General features: G+C 49.6%; 2 protein-coding genes across 3 annotated transcripts in view; one reads left to right on the top strand and one right to left on the bottom strand.

Moving 5' to 3' along the window:
• MYO1D (myosin ID) overlaps positions 1–10,485 on the top strand; it is a 284,752-nt gene extending 274,267 nt beyond the window's left edge. For both annotated transcript variants that reach the window (XM_016152543.2, XM_036223793.1), the window contains exon 22: positions 8,117–10,485. In XM_016152543.2, the coding sequence (XP_016008029.2) occupies positions 8,117–8,273 (157 nt within the window). In that variant the 3' untranslated portion in view covers positions 8,274–10,485. The remainder of the gene's footprint in view (positions 1–8,116) is intronic.
• A 1,474-nt stretch (positions 10,486–11,959) lies between these two features.
• CDK5R1 (cyclin dependent kinase 5 regulatory subunit 1) lies at positions 11,960–16,148 on the bottom strand. Its single transcript, XM_036223794.1, has 2 exons — positions 16,085–16,148; positions 11,960–15,802 (listed from the first exon to the last, which is right to left on the bottom strand). Exon 2 carries the CDS (start codon positions 15,658–15,660, stop codon positions 14,737–14,739), a length of 924 nt encoding a protein of 307 aa, XP_036079687.1. The 5' UTR covers positions 15,661–15,802; positions 16,085–16,148; the 3' UTR covers positions 11,960–14,736.
• Between the last annotated feature and the right edge of the window lie 3,949 nt (positions 16,149–20,097).

The following is a 20,097-nucleotide window of genomic DNA, read 5'->3' as shown; positions in this document are numbered from 1 at the left end:
ACGTTCACGTCACAGAAATAACAGGAGGAGAAGAGAGAGAGCAAGGAATTAAGAACCTATTTGAAGAAATAATGACTGAAAACTTTTCTAACTTGGCAAAGGAAATAGACATGCAAGTCAAGGAAGCATACAGAGTCCCAAACAATATGAGCCCAAAGAGACCCATGCCAAGACACATCATAATTAAAATGCCGAAAGTTAAAGACAAAGAGAATCTTAAATGTAACAAGGGGAAAACAGTTACGTTAAAGGGATCTCCCATAAGACTATCAGTCGATTTTTTCAACAGAAACATTGCGGGCCAGAAGGGAGTGGCATAAAATATTTAAAGAGATGAGAAGCAAAGACCGCATCCAAGGTTACTCTGCCCAACAAAGCTATCATTTAGAGTCAAAGGAGAAATAGTTTTCCAAACAAGAAAAAGCTAAAGGAATTCATCACCACTAAACTAGTATTGCAAGAAATGTTAAAGGGACTTCTTTAGGTAGAAAAGATCAAAATATGAATAAGAAAATATAGAAAAGAAAAAAATTCTCACTGACAAAGGCAAACACTTAGTAAAAGCAGTGGATCAACCAACTGTAAAGCCAGTGCAAAGTTTAAAAAGCAAAAATAAGAAGCTCATGTGCAATTACAACGATAAATTAAGGGATACACACAAAGACGCAAGAAGTAAAAATAATGACAAAAACAAACATGGAAGGGGTGAATACAAATTGTAGTGATTTTAGAATGTGTTCAAACTTAAGTGACCATCAACTTAAAATAGAATGCTGTAAACATAGGTTGGTATATAGGAAGCACATGGTAGCCACAAACCAAAAACTTACAAGAAATATACAAGAAATACAGAGAAAGGAATCCAAACACAGCACTAGAAAGTCATCATTATAGAAGAGAGTAAGAGAATAAGAAAGGAACAGAGAAGAACTACAAAAACAATCAGAAAACAACTAATAAAATAGCAAGAACTATACACCTATCAATAATTACTTTAAATAGAAATGGACTAGATGTCCCAATCAAAAGACATCGGGTAGCTGAATGGGTTTAAAAAAAAATAAACAAAACCATATATATGCTGCCTACAAGAGACTCACTTCAGATTGAAAGATATACACAGAAAGTAAAGTGATGGAAAAAGATTTCAGACAAATGAAAACAAACAAACAAACAAAAACCTGGGGTGGCAATACTTATAAAAATAGACATTAAAACAAGGGATATAACAAAAGACAAAGAAGTACATTTCATAATGATAAAGGGATCAATCCAACAAGAGGATATAACTCTCATAAACATCTACGCATCCAATGTAGGAGCACCTAAAAATATAAAGCAAATACTGACAGACATAAAGGGAGAGATTAACAGTAATACAGTAATAGTAAGGGACTTTTACACCCCACTGATATCAATGGATAGCTCATCCAGACAGAAAATCAATAAAGAAACAGTGACCTTAAATGATACATTAGACCAGATGGACTTAATTGACATTTTTAGGACATTTAACCCAAAAGCATAGGCATATACATTCTTTTCAAGCGCACATAGAACATTTCCCAGGATAGACCACATATTAGGCCACAAAACAAGTCTCAATAAATTTAAGAAGATTGAAATTATATCAGATATCTTCTCTGATCACAGTAGTATGAAACTACAAGACAAAAACTGGAAAACACAAAAAAAATGAAGGCTAAATAACATGCTATCAAATAGTGAATGGGTTAACAGTGAGACCAAGGAAGAAATTAAGACACCTTAAGGCAAATGAAAATGAAAATACAATGACCCAAAATCTATGGGACATAGCTAAAGCAGTTCTAAGAGGAAAATTTATAGCAATAGTGGCCTACCTCAAAAACAAGAAGAATCTCAAATAAATAATATAACCTTATACCTAAAGGAACTAGAAAAAGCACAAAGCCCAAAGTAAATAGAAGGAAGGAAATAATAAAGATCAGAGTGGAAATAAATAAAATAGAGTCTAAAAACAATAGAAAAGATCAATGAAACCAAGAACTGTTTATTTGAAAAGATAAACAAAGTAAACCTTTGGCCAGACTCATCAAGAAAAATACAGCGCCTAAATAAAATTAGAAATAAAAGGGAAGTGACAACCGCCATCACAGAAATACAAAAGATTAAAAGGAAATACTGCGAACAATTATATGCCAACAAATTGGACAACCTGGAAGACATAGATAATTGCTAGAAACATACAATCTTCCAAGGCTGAATCAGTAAGAAACAGGAAATCTGAACAGAATGATAACTACTAACAAAATCAAATCAGTAATTTGGAAATTCCCAACAAACAAAAGCCCTGGACCAGAAGGCTTCGCAGGTGAATTTTACTAAATACTCAAGGAATAATTAATACCTATCCTTCTGAAACTATTTCAAAAAATTTTGAAGAGGAGGGAGTGCTCCCAAGCTCATTTTAGGAGGCCAGCTTTACCCTACTATCAAAACCAGACACACACTACAAAAAAAGGAAAATTGTAGGCCAGTATTCCTGATGAACATAGATGCAAAAAATCCTCAACAAAATATTAGCAAATCAAATTTAGCAATATATTAAAAAGATCATACACCATGATGAAGTGGGATTTATTCTCAAGATACAAGGCTGGTTCAATATCCGCACATCAGTTAACATGATACACCACATAGACAAAATGAAGGATAAAAATCTTGTGATCACAGAGACTCGTGGACATTACAATAAACTAGTGGTTGCCAGAAGGGAAGGGGGAGGGAGAAAATAAAAATAAAATGTTTTAAAAAATTATGTATTATCGTATGAAAAAATAAAACTGGCATAAAAAAACTTATGATTATATCAATAGATGCAGAAAAAGCATTTGACAAAATCCAACATTCACTTATGATTAAAAAAAAAAACTTCTTAGCAAAGTGTGGATAGAGGGACCATCCCTCAACATAATAAAGGTCATACATGACAAATCCACAGCTAACCTCATACTCAATGGTGAAAAGCAGAAAGTTTTTTCTTTAAGATCAAGAACAAGACAAAGATATTCACTTTTATTCCACATAATATTGGAAGTCCTGGCCACAGCAGTCAGACAAAAAGAAATAAAGGACATCCAGATTGGAAAGGAAGAAGTAAAACTGTCATTTGAAGATGACGTACTATATAGAGAAAACCCTAAAGAATCCATCGAAAAACTATTAGAACTAATAAATGAATTCAATAAAAAACAGGATACAAAATTAATATTCAGAAATCAGTTGCATTTTATATACCAACAACACACTACCAGAAATTTGGAAACTCCCAACAAACAAAAGCCCTGCACCAGAAGGCTTCACATTTACAATTGCATCAAAAAGAATAAAATACCTAGAAATAAAGTTAACCAAGGAGGTAAAACACCTATACTCAGAAAACTATAAAATACTGAGAAAAGAAATTGATGAAGATACAAATAAATGAAAGGATATATACCATGCTCATGGGTAGGAAAAATTAACATCATTAAAATGTCCATGCTACCCAAAGCCATCTACAGATTCAGTGCAAACCTTTTCAAAATACCAATGGCATTTTTCACATAACTAGAACAAATAATCCTAAAATTTGTATGAACCACAAAAGATCCCGAATAGCCACAGCAATCTTGAGAAAGAATAAAGTTGGAAATATCACACTACCTGATATCAAACTGTACCGCAAGGCTATAGTAATCAAAACAGCATAGTATTGGCATAAAAATAGACATATAGATCAATGGAACGAAATAGAGAGCCAGAAATAAACCCATGCCTATATGGTCAATTTATGACAAAAAAGGTAAGAATATACAATGCAGCAAAGAAAAACAGTCTCTTCCATAAATGATCTTGGGAAAACTGGACAGATACATGCCAAAGAATGAAACTGGATCAGTTTCTCATACTATGTACAAGCATAAACTCAAAATGGATTGGAGACTTAAACGTTAAGACCCGAAACCATAAAACTCCTAGAAGAAAACATAGTAAACTCTCTCACATCGCTCTTAGTAATATTTTTTTGCATATGTCTCAGACAAGGGAAACAAAACGTAAACAAATGGGATGACATCAAACTGAAAAGTTTTTGCACAGCGAAGGAAACCAACAAAACAAAAATATAACCTACTGAATGAGAGAAGATATTCACCAGTGATACATCCAATAAGGGGTTCCTATCTAAAAAATACAAGAAACTCATACAACTTAACATCAAAAAATCCTATTTAAAAATGGCCAGAGGATCCGAATAGACATTTCTTCCAAGAAGACATACAGATGACCAATAGATATGAAAAATGTTCAACATCACTAATCATCAGGGAAATGCAGATTAAAACCACAGTGACTTATCAGCTCACATCTGTCAGAATGGTTGTCAATGATTACAAATTGGTACAGCCACTATGGAAAAAAGTACAGTTCTTCAAAAAATTAAAAGTAGAACTACCATATGACCCAACAGTTCCACATCTGGATGTTTATCTGAAAAAACTCAAAACACGAATTCAAGAAGATATATGCTCCCTTATGGTTCATTGCAGCATTATTTACAATAGCCAATTCATGTCCCAGTGGAGCCACAGTCCATGATCTACAGTCATGCCACCCTGAACAAGCCCAGTATCTGATCTCGAAAGCTAAGCAGGGTCAGGTGGTTAGTACTTGGATGGGAGGCCACCTAGGACAACCAGGTGCTGTAGGCATAAATAATAATAATTTAAAAAAAAAAAACAATAGCCAAGATATGGAAGCAACCTAACTGTCCATGGCTAGACAACTGGATAAAGAAGAGGTGGTACATATATACAATGGAATATTACCCAGCCATAAAAAAAGAATAAAATCTTACCATTTGCAACGACATGAATGAACCTGGAGAATGTTATGCTAAGTGAAATAAGTCAGGGCAAATTGTCAGTTATAAAAGCAGTCCCAGGTATATAAAGGACAGCATAGAGAATAGAGTCAATAATATTATAACTGTTTATGATGTCAAGTGAGCACTAGACCGATCGGGGTCATTACTTCATAAGTTATATAAACCTCTAACTCACTATTTTGTACACCTGAAACTAACGTAATATTGTATGTCAATCGTAATTGAAAATTTTAATTTTGAAATATTAATAGTTACTTGTGTCTTATCAGCTTAGCTCTCCCAGAGCACAGTTCCGTTTCACTCTGCTCCCCGAGGGAGGGGCCCCTACTGCCCCTCATCGTCTCCTCCCCACGCCAGTATTTACTCCACAGTGCTCACTGAAACACAAGGACGGCAGAGATGCTTTCTGCCCAGCCCCGTATGGGGAGAAACAGTCTAGAGCAGTGTTTCTCCACTGCTTTTTTTATCCTGCAACCCCCGCCACTACCCAAGGGCTCCATTTTCAAGGCGAAGTTGCGATGTTGTAATCCTGGGGTGCCACCCTGTAATAGTCATTTGCTCCCCCTCATTTTCCCACCAGACCAGACCCTGCACCAAGACTGTAGAACAGATACTAGAGATGCACAGACCCCAAAAGGAAGAAGGATGGCATCAGGGGCCACTCTGCTAACACTGGACTCATGGCTGGGAAGGGGTCTCAGGTCAGAGGAATTGCATTGAGAGTATCATATCTTGATTGTGTGAACATGGTGATGGGCCAGCGATTCTTAGTTTTTTCAAGCTGGCTTGGAATGTGGCCCTTTTAGAACCCTTTCCCTAAGACTTTGAGTCCCCAGGTAGTTCTGGAACGCACCAGGTACTATATCAGCCTACACAGATAAAGGAGGTCAGACGCAGGAAGTGAGAGGCAGAGCCTGTCCCCAGCAGTGCTCTAGAGGAGGGAGACATGCCCAACAGGCGGCGAGGGAAAGGGAAGGTGTCTACCAGGGTCAGAAGGCTTCCATAGGATACAAGTCCAGCATGGAGGGACCCAAAGGTGGTGCCACGCTGATAGAGGAAGGCAGAGAGGCTGCCCAGGCTCAGGAATTGGCAGGGGAAGGTGCAGGGCCTGGCCAGCGGGAGGAAGTGCAGTCCTGGAGGCATGTCTAGCTGCAGGCAGGGCTGCAGTGATGAGCTCTGCTTGCTTCCGACCAGGACAAGGGCCAGAACGAGGGCCACAGGGCCGCACACCCAGACTCGGCAGCTGCTGTCGCGCATCTGCCCCGTACAGCAGGCCTGGATCCCGCAGGAATGGAGAAGTGCCTGAATCACTGCCTCTGACGGGCTCTGCTATTTTTATGTCCCCAAGTCTGGTTAAAAATAGCTGTCTAAGCCAAGGTTTTAGCTGCTGCTGACAAGACATTAAGTATTAGATACCTAATGCCCACAGTGATAACCGTGGATCTCTTCCTGTGTCCATTTTCTGTCTCTATGGCATGTTTGATGAGAAAGCAGGTAAGGAAACAGCCGTGAGAACACCTCAAGTTACTTCCCAGACTATGGGGCTCACTGTGGGGCGTGCACACCGGACACCCTCAGGAAACATGCCCAGGGCAGGTGCTCTGGCATGAGGCCAGGCGAGCATGCGGCCTCCAGCCTCCGCGCTGTCTGGTGCCCAGGACGGGCTGCCTCAGTCAGGGCCAGAGGAAAAGGTGTCAATGACTGTGCCTCTCAGGCCCCTCGTACCTAGAAAGCACCTCACACTCAACTGGCCTCTGCCTGCAGCACGCACACTTGGCCTTCACTGCCCAACACTAAGAGTGACGTGAGTCTAAGGAGCCCAGCAGTGTTTGCAGGGGCTCCTAGAGAGAGGGTATTCGTGGCACTTGGAGCAGAGAGCCCGTCCCACTTGGAGGCTCCAGATCAGTGGGCCTTTCTCCTTTCTTCTCTCACCTCCCAGTGCAAAGAAAGCTGACAAGACACAAGCCACGGTGTAGCGTGGGACTGTGCCAGCATGTGTGAGCAGACATGAAGTGCCAGCCTGTTTCGACAACCTTCTTGGTTCTTAAAATCAGCTGCCTCTGTGGCGTATTCAGGGTGGTGCGAGGAGCAGGGTGCTGCTCCTCCTCAGCAGGTGCACGCGGCCTCACCACCGCCCCCACCTCGGGCCTCCCCAGCCTGGATCCCACTCAGAGCCCTGGCTGGGCCTCCTACAGGCAGCAGGCGACTTGGGCTCCCAGGCAGGAGGGGCAGTGAGCTCCCACTGCACAGATCATCACGTAGCAACAATCTCCGCCTTCCTCAGCTGCCTGGGCAGTGAGTGGGTCCATCCATCACTAGAGTGGCCCTGGTACTTGATGGCAAAGCCAAGTCAAAGCCCCAGTCCCCAGGATGACAGGAACCTGCACAGGGCCTGGGGAAACAAATCAGACCTGGTTCTAACAGCTGAACCCCATCACAGGCCGGGCCGAGCTGGGACTTCTAGAGCAACTGTCCCCAACCCTTCTGGCACTGGGGCGCAGTGCTCCTGTGAGAATCTAATGTCTGATGATCTGAGGTGGAGCTGAGGCAGTGATGCTGGTGCTGGGAAGTGGCTACAAATACAGATGAAGCTTCCCCTCTCTCCTGCTGCTCACCTCCTGCTGTGTGGCCCAGTTCCTGACAGGCCACTGATGGCTATGCATCTGAGGCCCCAGGGTTAGAGACCCCTACCCTCAAAGACCTTTCTCTCATTAGGGAAAGTGTATAGGAAAGTTTCCATTTATCCTGGACTCAGAGCCTCCTAGGCTCCCTGTTGTAATCAAAGATAACTGAAAAATAATCACACCTCCGAATCCTAGGCTCCTCATGACAAGCCCCCCTGCTGACGTCTAAAGCCCATGTGACTCAGGCCGGAGACCTGATGGCTGTGGTTCTACCTCATGTTCCCCTCTGCTCCAGCTCAACACGCTAGGTTGTCTGGAGCCGGGCAGCGGCCCAAGGCCAGAACTTCAGCCCCTCTGCTCTCTGAGGCTCTGGTTTGAGGCTGCAGCCCAGCACATCCTTCCTGCTCTTTCTTGGGGCTTCGCAAGCCCTCCGCCGAGGCCTCCTGTGCCCGTGTCCCCCGGGGCACCTCTGAGGCCCACAGGAGCTTGGCTAATGGTGAGCCCCCAGGTGGCCAAGGAGTTTCACCCCGCTCTGGCTGCCCGCTAACTGCCTGTCTGGTCTTCTCCCGTTTGGTTCTTCCAGTGAGAAGCGCCACCTTCAAGTCAACGTCACCAACCCCGTGCAGTGCAGCCTGCATGGGAAGAAGTGCACCGTTTCCGTGGAGACGAAGCTCAACCAGCCTCAGCCCGACTTCACCAAGAACCGCTCGGGCTTCATCCTCAGTGTGCCTGGGAACTGATGCTCACGTGGTGGCGGCCCCACCAGGGAGCGGGAACAGTGGAGCCCGGAGCACCGTCACTCAGCATCATAGGTCCCTATCTAATTGCTGATCCCTGCTACCGCCCCATAGAAATCAACTCACGAGAGTCCTGCATGGGGAGGAACCCCTCTCTGCGTTCTCTCAGGCCCCTCCCCTGGGGTCTTCCTGGCTTTCCGCCTTTGGTCTCCATTTTCCTCTGTCCCAATGTCCCTGCTCAAACCAAAGACCCCAGTGCCTTGCCCCAGAGCCCTGGGCTGACATCCAGACCACATCTCACCTCAGAGGCAATGTGATGGTGCCTTCGGTTGGTGAAGGCCTCCTTGGACTGGCCAGCTGCTGGCCTGTCGGTGGGGGACACAGTTCACCCAACCAAAGACGTGTTCCCCCAGGGGGCTTGGTGGAGATGAGCTGGGGATGTAGCCCTGCTCCCTCCACGAGCCCATCCTGTCAACCCTCCTCCCCAGAGGTGATCATGGCTCTTGCAACCTGGCTCAGGATACTTCTCAGATTTCCTCAGTGAGGCCCCTCCCACCAGCAGCCAGCCAAAGCCACCAGGTGAGCAGGTTCACCTGTAGGGCCAGCGCCTCAGCCCAGGAGCCAGTGGCCTGCAGAACAGCCACACCCAGCTGGCAGGCCTCCTGGCCACCTCTCTGGGAGAGATCAGTGGGGGATGGATGTTCCAAGGATCACTTTGCTTAACCACGCAGGCTGCGCCCATGCATGCCTTACACTTATTTTTGCAGTTTGCAGGATTGCTAATCAGGTATCATGTCTGATGTGCCCACACTCACGTCAGGAGCACTAATAAGAAAATGGAGTTGCAGGGGCTAGGTGAGCACTCAGGCGTTCGGAAGCTCCCTCCCTAACACCTCCGTGGCTTACTCACCTGAAGAACTAGGACTGGGGTGGGAGGGTCAGAGCGCGGGAATTTTGGGAAAAAGAGCGACAGAAAGCAGAGCGTGGGGTCCTGACACTGCAGGCCAGGCCAGGACGCCCACACCCGCCCCACACAGACCCCTGCCGCAGAGTCCCTGGCTGCTGGGCACGTGGACCTCGTGCCAGGAGAGCAGCGCCATCTCGCCGGTCTCCGCCCAGCAGAAAGCACGTGGCTTCAGATGCCTTCCCGAGACCACCCTCCTCTGGTGCCTCAGCTGAGGGGGACGCCACAAACCTCTGGGCGGCCTGGGCCTCCCTGCCAGGAGCCTTGAAAGATGAAGAGACTCATGGGCACCCAGGGTGGTGAAGGGCCTGCGGGTGAGCCCACACCTCAGGAGGAGCCTGGCAGGGAGTAAAAGAGGGACATGCTGAGATTTTCCTTACTTTCTGCCACAGATGCTGCCCCCGCTCCCTGCCTCCTCCCCACATGGGCCCACCCTGCCACCATGACCCCACAAAACACACCAAGCACCTGAGTGTCGCCTCCTGTGCCTCACCTGGTGCCTGACATGGTCACCTGGCTGACCCCCCAGGAGGCGCCAGCAGCCTGGTCTCACACGTACCTCCCACCCCGGCCCCCATGGCTTGCAGACATTTGCACTAGTGCGCACTTTGCAACAAAGAATCCTATTGGCGGCCCGTCCGTGGAAACCTGTTGTTCTCCAAGCCTGGCCAGCTGCCTGCCCAGCACAGAGGCGCCACCAGCCCAGCTGAGCAACGCTTACAGTTTTGCCAATCACCTTGACACTAGTTGAACCATCTGAACTGGAACATTGCCTCTCCATTCCACTTACTTCCCCAAACTTGTCGCTTACACTAGATACATGCAAATGTATGTTTTAGGTATACCAAAATGGAACATGCCAAATGAGTGCCTTTCAGAGGCTGGAGAGGAAGGTTTTGAGTCCTTTCTCCTGCCTTTTGATGTTGCCTGTGGCCCCTCAGCCCAGCGCCAGGGCCTCCCAGCTTTGGACCAGAGAACCACCAGCTGTCAAAAGCACTTTTTCGTAATGTCCTAAGAAAAGTCAGTGTGGCACCTGAGGGAGGATCAGGAATTTTGGGCGAGACCATGGAAATGCTCCCGGGATGCCAGGGGAGAGCAGGACACAGTGATTGTATGCAATGAAGTGTTTCTCTCAATTTGATTAAATGCAGTTTATGGTTTGGTGCATATATTCCTATTTTCCATTAAATTAACTCTATTTCTAAAGCATATTTTGATTTATCATCAAGAGCAATAAAACATTAAATCTTATTTTTAAAGGTGTTCTGCTTATCTGTAATGAAAAACTACTTATAATCATTATATTTTAGCTTATATAAAGTCAACTATTATCCCAGAGGACGGACGGAAGCATTAAGCACAATTAAGGCAAAATGGAGGATAATTTTCCTGAGGCTTTGAACAAAAATATTACATAGTGAGCAAGAAGAAACCTGTAGGAAGGAATGAGGGGGCAAAAGGCAGTGGGATTTACTCCACACACTGTCTTCTGCCATTTTGAGGCCTGTGCGCCAGACTCATGGTTCAGTGCCGTTGTTTACTCAACTCAAAGCATGTTTATAAAGGAAAGGCTGGGATTCCTATGGCTGTACCTCCAGGAGAGGTCTGAGTGAACGGCCCTGCCCCAAACTGGCTGGTTGGGGTATGGTGGGGTACAGGAGAATGAGGAAGCGAGAGAAAAATCAGGACCTCTGGAGGGAGAGGGTGCGGGCAAACAAGGCAAAGGCCCCAGCACCCCAGGGCCCTGCAGCCACAGGATGCCACTCGTCAGCACCTGGAGAGAATGTGCAGTGTGTCTTCTGTGACTCAGACCAAGGAAGATGCCCTGAGGAAAGTAAGTGGCCCTTACTACAGGGCTGGCAGCTCCCAAGTTGTGACCTGGGCAGAAACGCCTTCCTAGTGCCTGGGGCAGCTCCAGACCATACGGGCAGCGCCTGGGGAGGACCCAGTCCACAACACCTGCTTCCTGAGGCTGGGGCCGCCGGCATGAGCGGGCAGAGGCCACTGGCAGTAGGAGCACACCTCGTTCCGTTGTGCCTCACTTTATTGGGTTCACAGGTGCCGCGTTTTTAACAAATGAAGGCAAGACCCTCCACCAGCAAAAAGATCATGACTTGCCTTATTCCGATGCTCCCTTCGTTAAGGTGGTCTGGGCCCAAACCCGCCGTGTCTTGAGGAATGCCTGTTCGGCCAGAGGGGGCCCCACAATTATGGGCTGGGTGGCTGCTTATCTGGAAGCTCCGGGGCTGGAATTCTCTCACGGAAATGTGCATGAGCAACACTGACAGGGTTGGGCCACGTGAATACCAGTCCACTCCTGCGGGCCTGGGAGCCTCTGGGCAGTGAGCGTTGAGCGGAGCCAGGCCCAGGACACATGGGGGCAGCGGCCTCAGAGCCGAGCTCCACCAATGGGGATCCACGGCGTAAAGCCCACTCTGCCAGCCTTCCCCAGGCCATGCCTGGGTCTGGGCCTCCCTGGCCAGAGATCCTCATCACCCAGGCCACCAGGCAGCTAAACCAGAATTGACTTAACCTGTGCTTCCTTCTTAATCACCTTAACATCAGTGTGCTTGTTAAGCCCTCTCCCCTAACCCTGCCCTCCTCCTCTCGCCCACATTCCCCTCCCCTCCCCCACAACGCAAATCCAATCATGTTCTGAGAACAGGAATCATTTATAAAAGGGGCCCCCAGCCTGCTCATGAATGACGTGCCCACAAAACAGGTCTATGTAATGGATGGTCAGTGCATTTTATTTAATCAGCACAGTACAAAAATAAATAAAAATAAGGGAAGGGGAATTAAATTACAGCCAAACTGAGCTTCATGACCTTGTCAGATTATAAACCACACATACTTACAAACACACTACACATACATACGAAATGAGACAAATATAAATTAATATTAACAATACCCACAGTTTGGTCAAAGAATAGCTACAGAAGAAATTGCACTAAAAAACCAACACACATCACACATTGTGTAATTAGCAGTTTCAAATATACAGCTATGAATAATTCTGAGTGAAAAAAATGGCACATTTTCTTCTCATTGCAAGTTTAACAACTGTTGGAACAAAACTAAATTCTAATAACTGCATGGAAAGAATATATCAACCCTCCAGCTTTACAAGAAAGAGAAAAACCAAATCCTGAACTATTATTCCTGTGACTTGTTCTGTGCACGGGTGTAATTTTCACAGCCATCTGTTCTAAGAATATTTTTCTGAAGACACAAAATGCTCCTGGTTTGCATGCACAATATCACTGTAAAAGCAACAATTAAAGAATAAAGGGTTTTTTTATCGGTTAGTTTTTTTCTTTTTTGTTGTTGTTCTAAAAGTAGTCTTCATAGCAGCATGTCAAATGGGTTCATTGCTTGCACACTCAAGTGTATCAGTTCCTTTACACAATACTGATGGCCAGTACAAGGGGAGGGAGGAGAACATGACAGGCTTCACATTGATGGAACCAGAGTTATTTCCTTAGTCCCCGACCACTCCTGAAATTTGCACCTCCTCCAAAAAGAATTAAAAAATAAATATGGAGAAAGAGAAGGAAACACCACAAAACTGGAATCCTGTGGATGCGACTTAACCAGAGTTTTAGGCCAAGTCCGTCCTGCCCACCGAGTGTCTGCAAACACGCACCCCTCCTCTTGAAACTCGGCACCCGAACCAACCTCTTCCGAGCCGCCAGAGCCCGCTGTCCCCGAGGGCCTCCTACCTCAGGTCACACGTGGCAGAAGGATCAAAACAGACAGGCCGTGTGACAGCTCCAGCAGAGGAGAGGCGCTGCAGTGAAGTCCGTGCCAGCAGCTGCAGGTTCCTTCCAGCTCTGCATCAGATTATCTGGCAGTCCCAGGAATGGCTTGGCACGTGGGCCTCGAGGCACGGCTGGGGCAAATGCTCTCAGGCACAGGCAGGCCCTCTTCCTCACATCCGGGCATGCCACGGACCTCTTAAACTGGGACCTCAATTTCACAGCTTTCTTTTTAGTACATATATGTGCTGCCGAAGCGAGCGCCACAGCTTTCTTTTTATGTGATTTTCAGTAGTGCTTGTGCTGAAATCAACAGCCACCTGGAACCTAATCCTATGTAAAACGACCCTCTGCCTCCCCCACCCCCAACCCCTCATTCCAGCACTCCCTGGGGGACTGGAAAGAGCGCATTCTCTGTAGCCTTATCACTGGTCTTTGTTCCCCAAAGCCGGAGTGATGGGCCATGGAGGAAGACTCGCCCCCTTCTCTTGGTCCTCTCCCAAGTCCCAAGCCACCAATCTAGGAGAATTAGAAAGAAAATTGAGTAAGTACACATCATGTGTCTCTACAGCCACTACAGTGGAAACCCAAACCAGCAGCTGCAAATGATCAGTTGTAGAATCAGCAGGCTTCCAAAGCAATCAGGAGTTCTACTCCCATCTTGTAATTGTCCCCAGGATCCAGCTGTCTCACTGGGCCTTGCAGGGCAAGGCTTCGTCTTCAGAAGAAACTGAACTGTTTGGAAACAGCTTTAAATTAACGGGTAGGGGTGGGGGTACATCATTACCATGCCCCACCCCCCCAGCTCTGCAGAACAAATGTCATGTGCACCAGCGACAGGCCTTGGCCCCTAGGTGGGCACTGGCTCCGTCCCAGGCATGGCAGCCCCACCTGCCCAGAAGACAGGCGATGATAATGGGCACCTGCGGCTGTCCTGGCCTTCGCCACAGGGTGACTAAGCTGCATTATTCAAATGAAAAATTCGCCAAGGAAAGGAGCTGTCCCCAGTTTCACCCCACCTCTTTAGCTGAGACCCAAAATAAAAGAACTTAATGAGTCAAACCAGCTCATTAACCAACATTACCAACACGGCTGGGGGCAGGGAACAAGGGGACTGGGGAGCAAGTTCTGTGTCTCCACTAAAGGAAAGCCCTTCTCCCTAAAAAAGAAAAAAGAGCAAACCAGGGTTGTGCGCGGCCAAACAACAGGACACAGCCTTTGCATCCGTCCGGCTTCTCCTCAATCAACTGAAGCAGCATCTTGCCTCACAACCCGACGCGCAGCTCAGTCAAGGCGGCTGCTCCAGGAGCTTCTGGGAGAATGGACAACCCCAAGCAGAAGCCAGAAAAGGGCCCCCAACCAGAAGTGCCAATTCCTCCCTGGGCCAGCTGGCCAGGGCCTTTCTCCAGCTCCCAGGCAGGGAGCAGCAGACAGCCTCACCTGCCCTGGTCCAGCAAGGGCACAGGCGGCAGAGGCAGGTCAGTCCTTTGAATTCCCCAGAGTGGGAGGTCATGGGCCTGGGTGGCTCTGAATACATCTTCTGGGTTTTGCACAAGGTTCAGGAGTTCGAAAGCGCCCAAAGTTCTAGGCAGGGCTGAAGAAAACCCCAAGGAGAGAAGGGGGGCCAGGGGAGGCCCTTTGTGGCTTCGATAGACACATACTGTACATAAAATCTGATTTGTTTAATAATAAACTTTTAAAAATGAATTGAATCCTTGAGCCATGATGCGGGCTACAGGGCTCACCGATCCAGCCCTAGGAGAAGCCGCTTCTTGTCCTCCTGGCCACTCTCGTTCTTCAGGTCAGAGAACACCTGTGTGAAGTAGTGTGGGTCGGCATTGATCTGCAGCATCTTGGAGCTCATGAGGTTGATGACGGAGAGGCAGCGGTCCCAAAAGGCCTCCTTGCAGCTCTCCACCAGGAAGGGCTTGAGTGGGTAGGAGATCTCGTTGCCCATATAGGAATAGGAGAGGTACAGGCAGGTTAGCAACACGGCCTGGAGCTCGTGGTCCGAGCCCACCTCGGAGGAGATCACGTCCCTACAGAGCATGTAGAGGAAGACCACGTTGGCCGGTGTGATGAAGCCCTGATCCTGCCAGCCCTGCAGAAGCAGCGAGCGGTCCACGCTGCGCAGCCAGAGCACAGGGTCCGTTGGGGACAGGTGCTTCAGGCGGTAGCACCGGCGGCAGAGAAACTCGCCCAGGCAGCGCAGCAGCTCGCTGGTGGACGCCTGGACGATGACTCGCTTGGGCGTCCCTGCGGAGGTGACGGCAGGGTGTGGAGCCTTCTTGACGGAGGAGGAGACCCCGGTTTGGGAGCCCGAGAGTTGGCTCGCAGGGGGGGCGGGCGGCTGGGCCGGTGGGGGCTGGGCGAACGTGGACAGGTTGGCGCACGACAGCGACTTCTTCAGGTTCTCATTGTTGAGGTGCGTGATGTTGTTCTGGTAGCTGCTGTTGGGCTGCACCTTCTTGGAGTTCTTTTTCTTGGCCGACACGGCCACGATCCTCTTCCAGGGCAGCACGGAGATGATAGAGTGCCGCTTCAGGTTCTTGTCCTTGGCGTTCTTGCTGTTCTGCACGGCCGTGTAGTGGCCCACCGTGGCCGCGCCATCCTCAAACAGCGTGGCCTTGCGGTAGCTGGGGGACAGGGACAGCACCGTGCCCATGGTGCCGCTGCGCGCCGGGCGGGGGCCCGCGCCCCTGCGCGCCCAGCCTGCCGGCCGGAGGGAAAAAACAGCTCACCGAGCGCGCGGCGGCCCCGGGGAGGAGGCGGGGGATCTCCGGGGGGCGCGTGCTGCCCCTTCGGATCTGCGTGGAAAACAAGATGGTTCTCAGCACCAGGCGGGGCTCGGCCGCGCTCCTCTGCCCCGGCCTCAGCGGCCCCCACGGACTCGGCCCCCGGGCCCGCACCCAAGCCTTCCTCGGCTCCGCGCCCCCGCGCCACGGCCCCGCCGCCTCCACTGCGGCACCCCCGCCCGCCGCTGCGCTCCGTTCGGCCGCGGGAGGGGACCCGCTTCTGGACACCGCGCGCGGCCCTGCCCCCGGCGCTGGCTCCCCGGGGCAGCGGGCGGCCGCGGGGCGCAGGCTTACCCGGCAGGCGGTGGCTGCTGCGCTCCGCGCCCTCCGCAATGCGCGCCGCGGTCCCGGCGCTCGGCGGCGCTCGGCGGCGCTCGGCGGCGCTCGGCGGGGCTCGCGCTCGGCGGCGGCGGCTCCGGAGCTTCTGTCCAAGGTTCTGCAGGCGGCGCGGCCCCGCCCCCCGCTCGGCCGCCTTCGCCGTCGCCGCGCTCCCGCTCCCGCTCCCGCTCCCGCCCCGGCGCGCACTTCGCAGGCCTCCCTCTCGGGAGCGCGCGCGGCTCACGCGCCGGCGCGGGCGGACCTGGTGTCGCGGGAGAGCCGGGGACGCCGCGGTCCTCAGCACGAGCCGCGCGCGGTGCGGACAGAGACGCGGCCGCGAGCCAGAGGCGTCTCTACTCGCCGCGCCTCAAGCGAGGACCGGGACTCGGGCGGCGGCCCCGCCCCCGGGGCCGCCCCCTCCCGCACAGCTCGCCGCCCGGTCTGCGCCGCCGCGCCAGCAGCAACCCGGCCGCGTGAGAGTCTAGGGCGCCCGGCGCAGCCGAGCTCGGGCGGTGGGGAGCGCCGGGGCGGGGCCGAGCACCGACCCCACCCGCCGCCCCGCCCAGGCACGTGCTGCCTTTGTTCCCGCCGCGGCGCCCGCAGCTGCAGGCGGCGGGGGCGCTCTCGGCCGCGGCTCGGCGCTGGCGACGCGGGGCCCGCGCAGGCCAGGGCTGCCGCCCGAGCCACGCTAGAAGCTATCCATGGAGGCCGGGACCCGAGTTCTCTCCTTCCATTTACCATCCTCGTCCCCCGGGAAAGAAGCTTGGGAGCTCGGGGAGGAAGGAGGGGAAAAGCTGACTGCTGAAGCTGCCTCGCTGCCTCGCGCATCCCGAGTGGACTGTCCCATCGGCTTTAGTGCCTTCTTCCCCTCTGGGATTTCTTTTTCCCTGTCCCAGGTAAATGCTCACGGCCTGGGTGGGTCGCAGAAATCCAGGCTAGAGAAACATGGGCAGTTCTGCACAAACAGCAACTGGCTTTCCCACACCACACCTGAGACAGGGCCCTGAGGAACCCTGGTTTGGCCTCTGCCCCAGAGACTAAGCTCCTCAAAAATGTGACCTCGAAAATTCCACTCGCAGCCTTATTTCTTAGAATAAAACTAAAGTAACTACTCCAACCAGCCTATGACTCTCTTATTTAAATGTTTTTCAAACTAACGTGTATAATTTGAAGACTTGGTGCTAGTAAAATTAAATTCTGAGTAAAATTCTGACTCTAATAACTGCTCCTCTCACAGACAATCCAGATTCTTCACAAAGGCCATTCTTCATTTGTTACTTTTTTAGTTTGATTTTAGAGGTTGACTTAGATTTGACTGCAAATCTGGGAAACAGGAGACTCAAACTGTATCTTAAGATATCACCTCTGCGCATAGGTATGAGGAAGTGGCAATCCAGAGACAAGGAAAATACCCAATTCCCAGACCACTCCGGCTCACCAGGCTGTCAGTCTGTGCCAGCTCAGCCTACTGCCCTAAGCAGAACAGAACAGAAATCTGGTATCATTCAGAACAATGCTACTATCATCAGAAAGTACTAGAATTTGCCTGTGTACTACCCAGAGATTTCTCCATCAGTAGTGGCAACTGAAAGCGTTAGAGACCTTGGTGGAAAACACACTGCTCTGTACCCAGAGGGCTACTTCTTCCACAGCTCTTCAGAAACATCCACAGCAGCTGTCATCTTAACTTGGAAGATGAAGGCAGGCCCTAAACTCAGTGTGTCCTTCCCTGTGAATGTTCTTCAGGGTACAACCCCTACCTGATCTTCAAATGGAGCTTTTCTCAACCCTCTTCTATAGCAAGCAGCTCTAAGAAGTAATCTTCAGTTTCCCTAGCCCAGTGACTTCCTGAGACAAAGGTGAACCCCTAGGCATTTTTTTCTCCAGCCCCCTTGTGAAGAGGCCCAGCTCCCATGTTGGCCCATGTCCACATTGTCTTTTCTATGTCTCAGGGTCCCCTTCCAATTCTGGTGTTGAGCAAAGGTTAAGTGCTTTCCCAAAGTATTTCCCAAAATATGCCTAGATTACTAGGCTGTAATTCACCCCTTAGAACCATCGAGACCCACCCTGTCACCTATACCTACCATTTCAATTGTAGCTATTCTAATTCATGGTGAATAGTACCAGCACTGAGCTCCACTTCACTTTCCTCTCTTACCTTTGTCCAGCCAGCCCTTCCCCTGCACCTTCAAAAAGAGCTCTTGGCAGAATTACCCTCAATCTCCTCACATTTGTCAAAGGCAAAGTCATGTTTGCAGCAGACCATGAATAAGATGGTGCTGCCAGCCCACTTGCTGTTGTGACTGAGGGAAGGGGCTGTTTAGAACCCGCATCCACCCGTGCTGTGCCTGCTCTGCCTGTTTCAAGGCACTACACAGTTCCTCTGCTCACTCAGCCCACCACCACCATCCTCAAGCTCTCATCACCAGAAATGGCAGAATAAAGGACCCAGAAGGCAGACCCAGCTGAATGATGCAGAGATCTTTTCCAGAGAACTGCAGGGAAGATCTCCAAATCCCACCAGCATCAATCAGCCTATTTATCCTATATCCTATCTCTAGCTGCCAGCAGTGCCAGCCTGCATGTCGTTTGCACTGCTGGGCTGGGCTGCCCATGCATCGCAAGAGAGTCCCTGCTCTCTGCATGCCCCTTCCCCATTCCGCCCCGAGGAAGGCCAAGGCCCCAGCCAGCTAGCTTCCAGAAGGGGTTCCAAATAAAGCCAGGCTGAGCCCTGTCTCCTGAGGAAGTGGTGCTTTGTTCTTCTAGGGATCACAGAGCAGCATCTAGTGGCCCTTCTGGGCAGCACAGATTACATAACTCAGCAAGCAGCAGGGCTCCAGAGCCAAGGCCCCCGCCTCTGCTCCTCTGTTCCCAACACCATCAAAATCTCACTAACACACAAGAAAGCCCTGGCACCATGAAGGCTAGTGCCAGAAGGGTCCCTAGGTGAGGGAGCTGACCCTCAGCTGTGCCTAGACCCAGCTTATTTGAGGTCTGGAGAGGAAGCAGTCCTGGAGGTCAAGAGCAATGATGCCCGAAAAAAATGTGATCCACAAATGCGAGCCACAGGTAATTTAATATTTTCTAGTAGCCATATTTAAAAAGTAAAAAACAGGTGAATTTTAACATTTTATTTAACCTAATACTCAAAATATTTCAACACAAAGCTGAGCTATTCTATATTTGTTTCATACTGTCTTCAAAGTCAGGTTTGTGTTTACATTTGCTGTGCATCACAGTTCAAACTAGCCACATCTCAAGGGCTCAGCAGGCACATGTGGCTCGCAGCTACCCATTGGACAGCATAGGTCTAGAGGAAGTCATCAGATCTGCAAAGGAGCAGTGGAAAGGTCTGCTGCCTGAGCTCCTTGGGGCTGCCCTGGGCTTGAAAACCCTCCCCCTCCACTCCCCTGCCCTCCCCCCAGCTCTGGATCTTCTGGAGTATTTTGTAAGGTCCTTTATTGAAACAAAACTCCCTATAAGTGAAACTATACAGGGACACAAAACTGAAAACAGAGAATAGAGTTGCTCAGACTTAAGCAGAGTTGGCAGCTAGAGCTCGCCCCTTCCTCCCTGTGGCCCCAGAGCCAGCTCAGAAGAATCATTTATGGGGTCTGAGGGGCTGTATGACAGTCTGCTTTTAAAGATTCTAAATAGAAACTAAACCACGTCAGAGTGTTAGGACTTTCCAGTTACTTGCATTCCCACGATTTCATATAACCATCAAAACATAACTACCAAAGAAGCACTATCCTTATTGAACAGATGATAAAGTAGGCTCACAGGGCATGATACATACATGCATTCACGCACACGCAGTGTGTCCACGTTGCCTTGGAAAAACACAAATATACCTGAATACCATCTAAGTCCTCACAGACCAACTCTCTGACCCGAAGCTCTCCACTTTACCCCAGATCTAAAGGTCTCCCATGAAGCAAATGAGAGCAGAGCTCTGGCTGGTCCAAAGCACTAGAGAGAGCTGTGTC

The sequence above is a fragment of the Rousettus aegyptiacus genome, unplaced genomic scaffold (genome assembly GCF_014176215.1).
Source record: "Rousettus aegyptiacus isolate mRouAeg1 unplaced genomic scaffold, mRouAeg1.p scaffold_m13_p_6, whole genome shotgun sequence".
Classification (NCBI taxonomy): Eukaryota; Metazoa; Chordata; class Mammalia; order Chiroptera; family Pteropodidae; genus Rousettus; species Rousettus aegyptiacus.
Note: the sequence above shows the minus strand (reverse complement) of the source record. Positions and strands in the feature narration are given on the sequence as shown.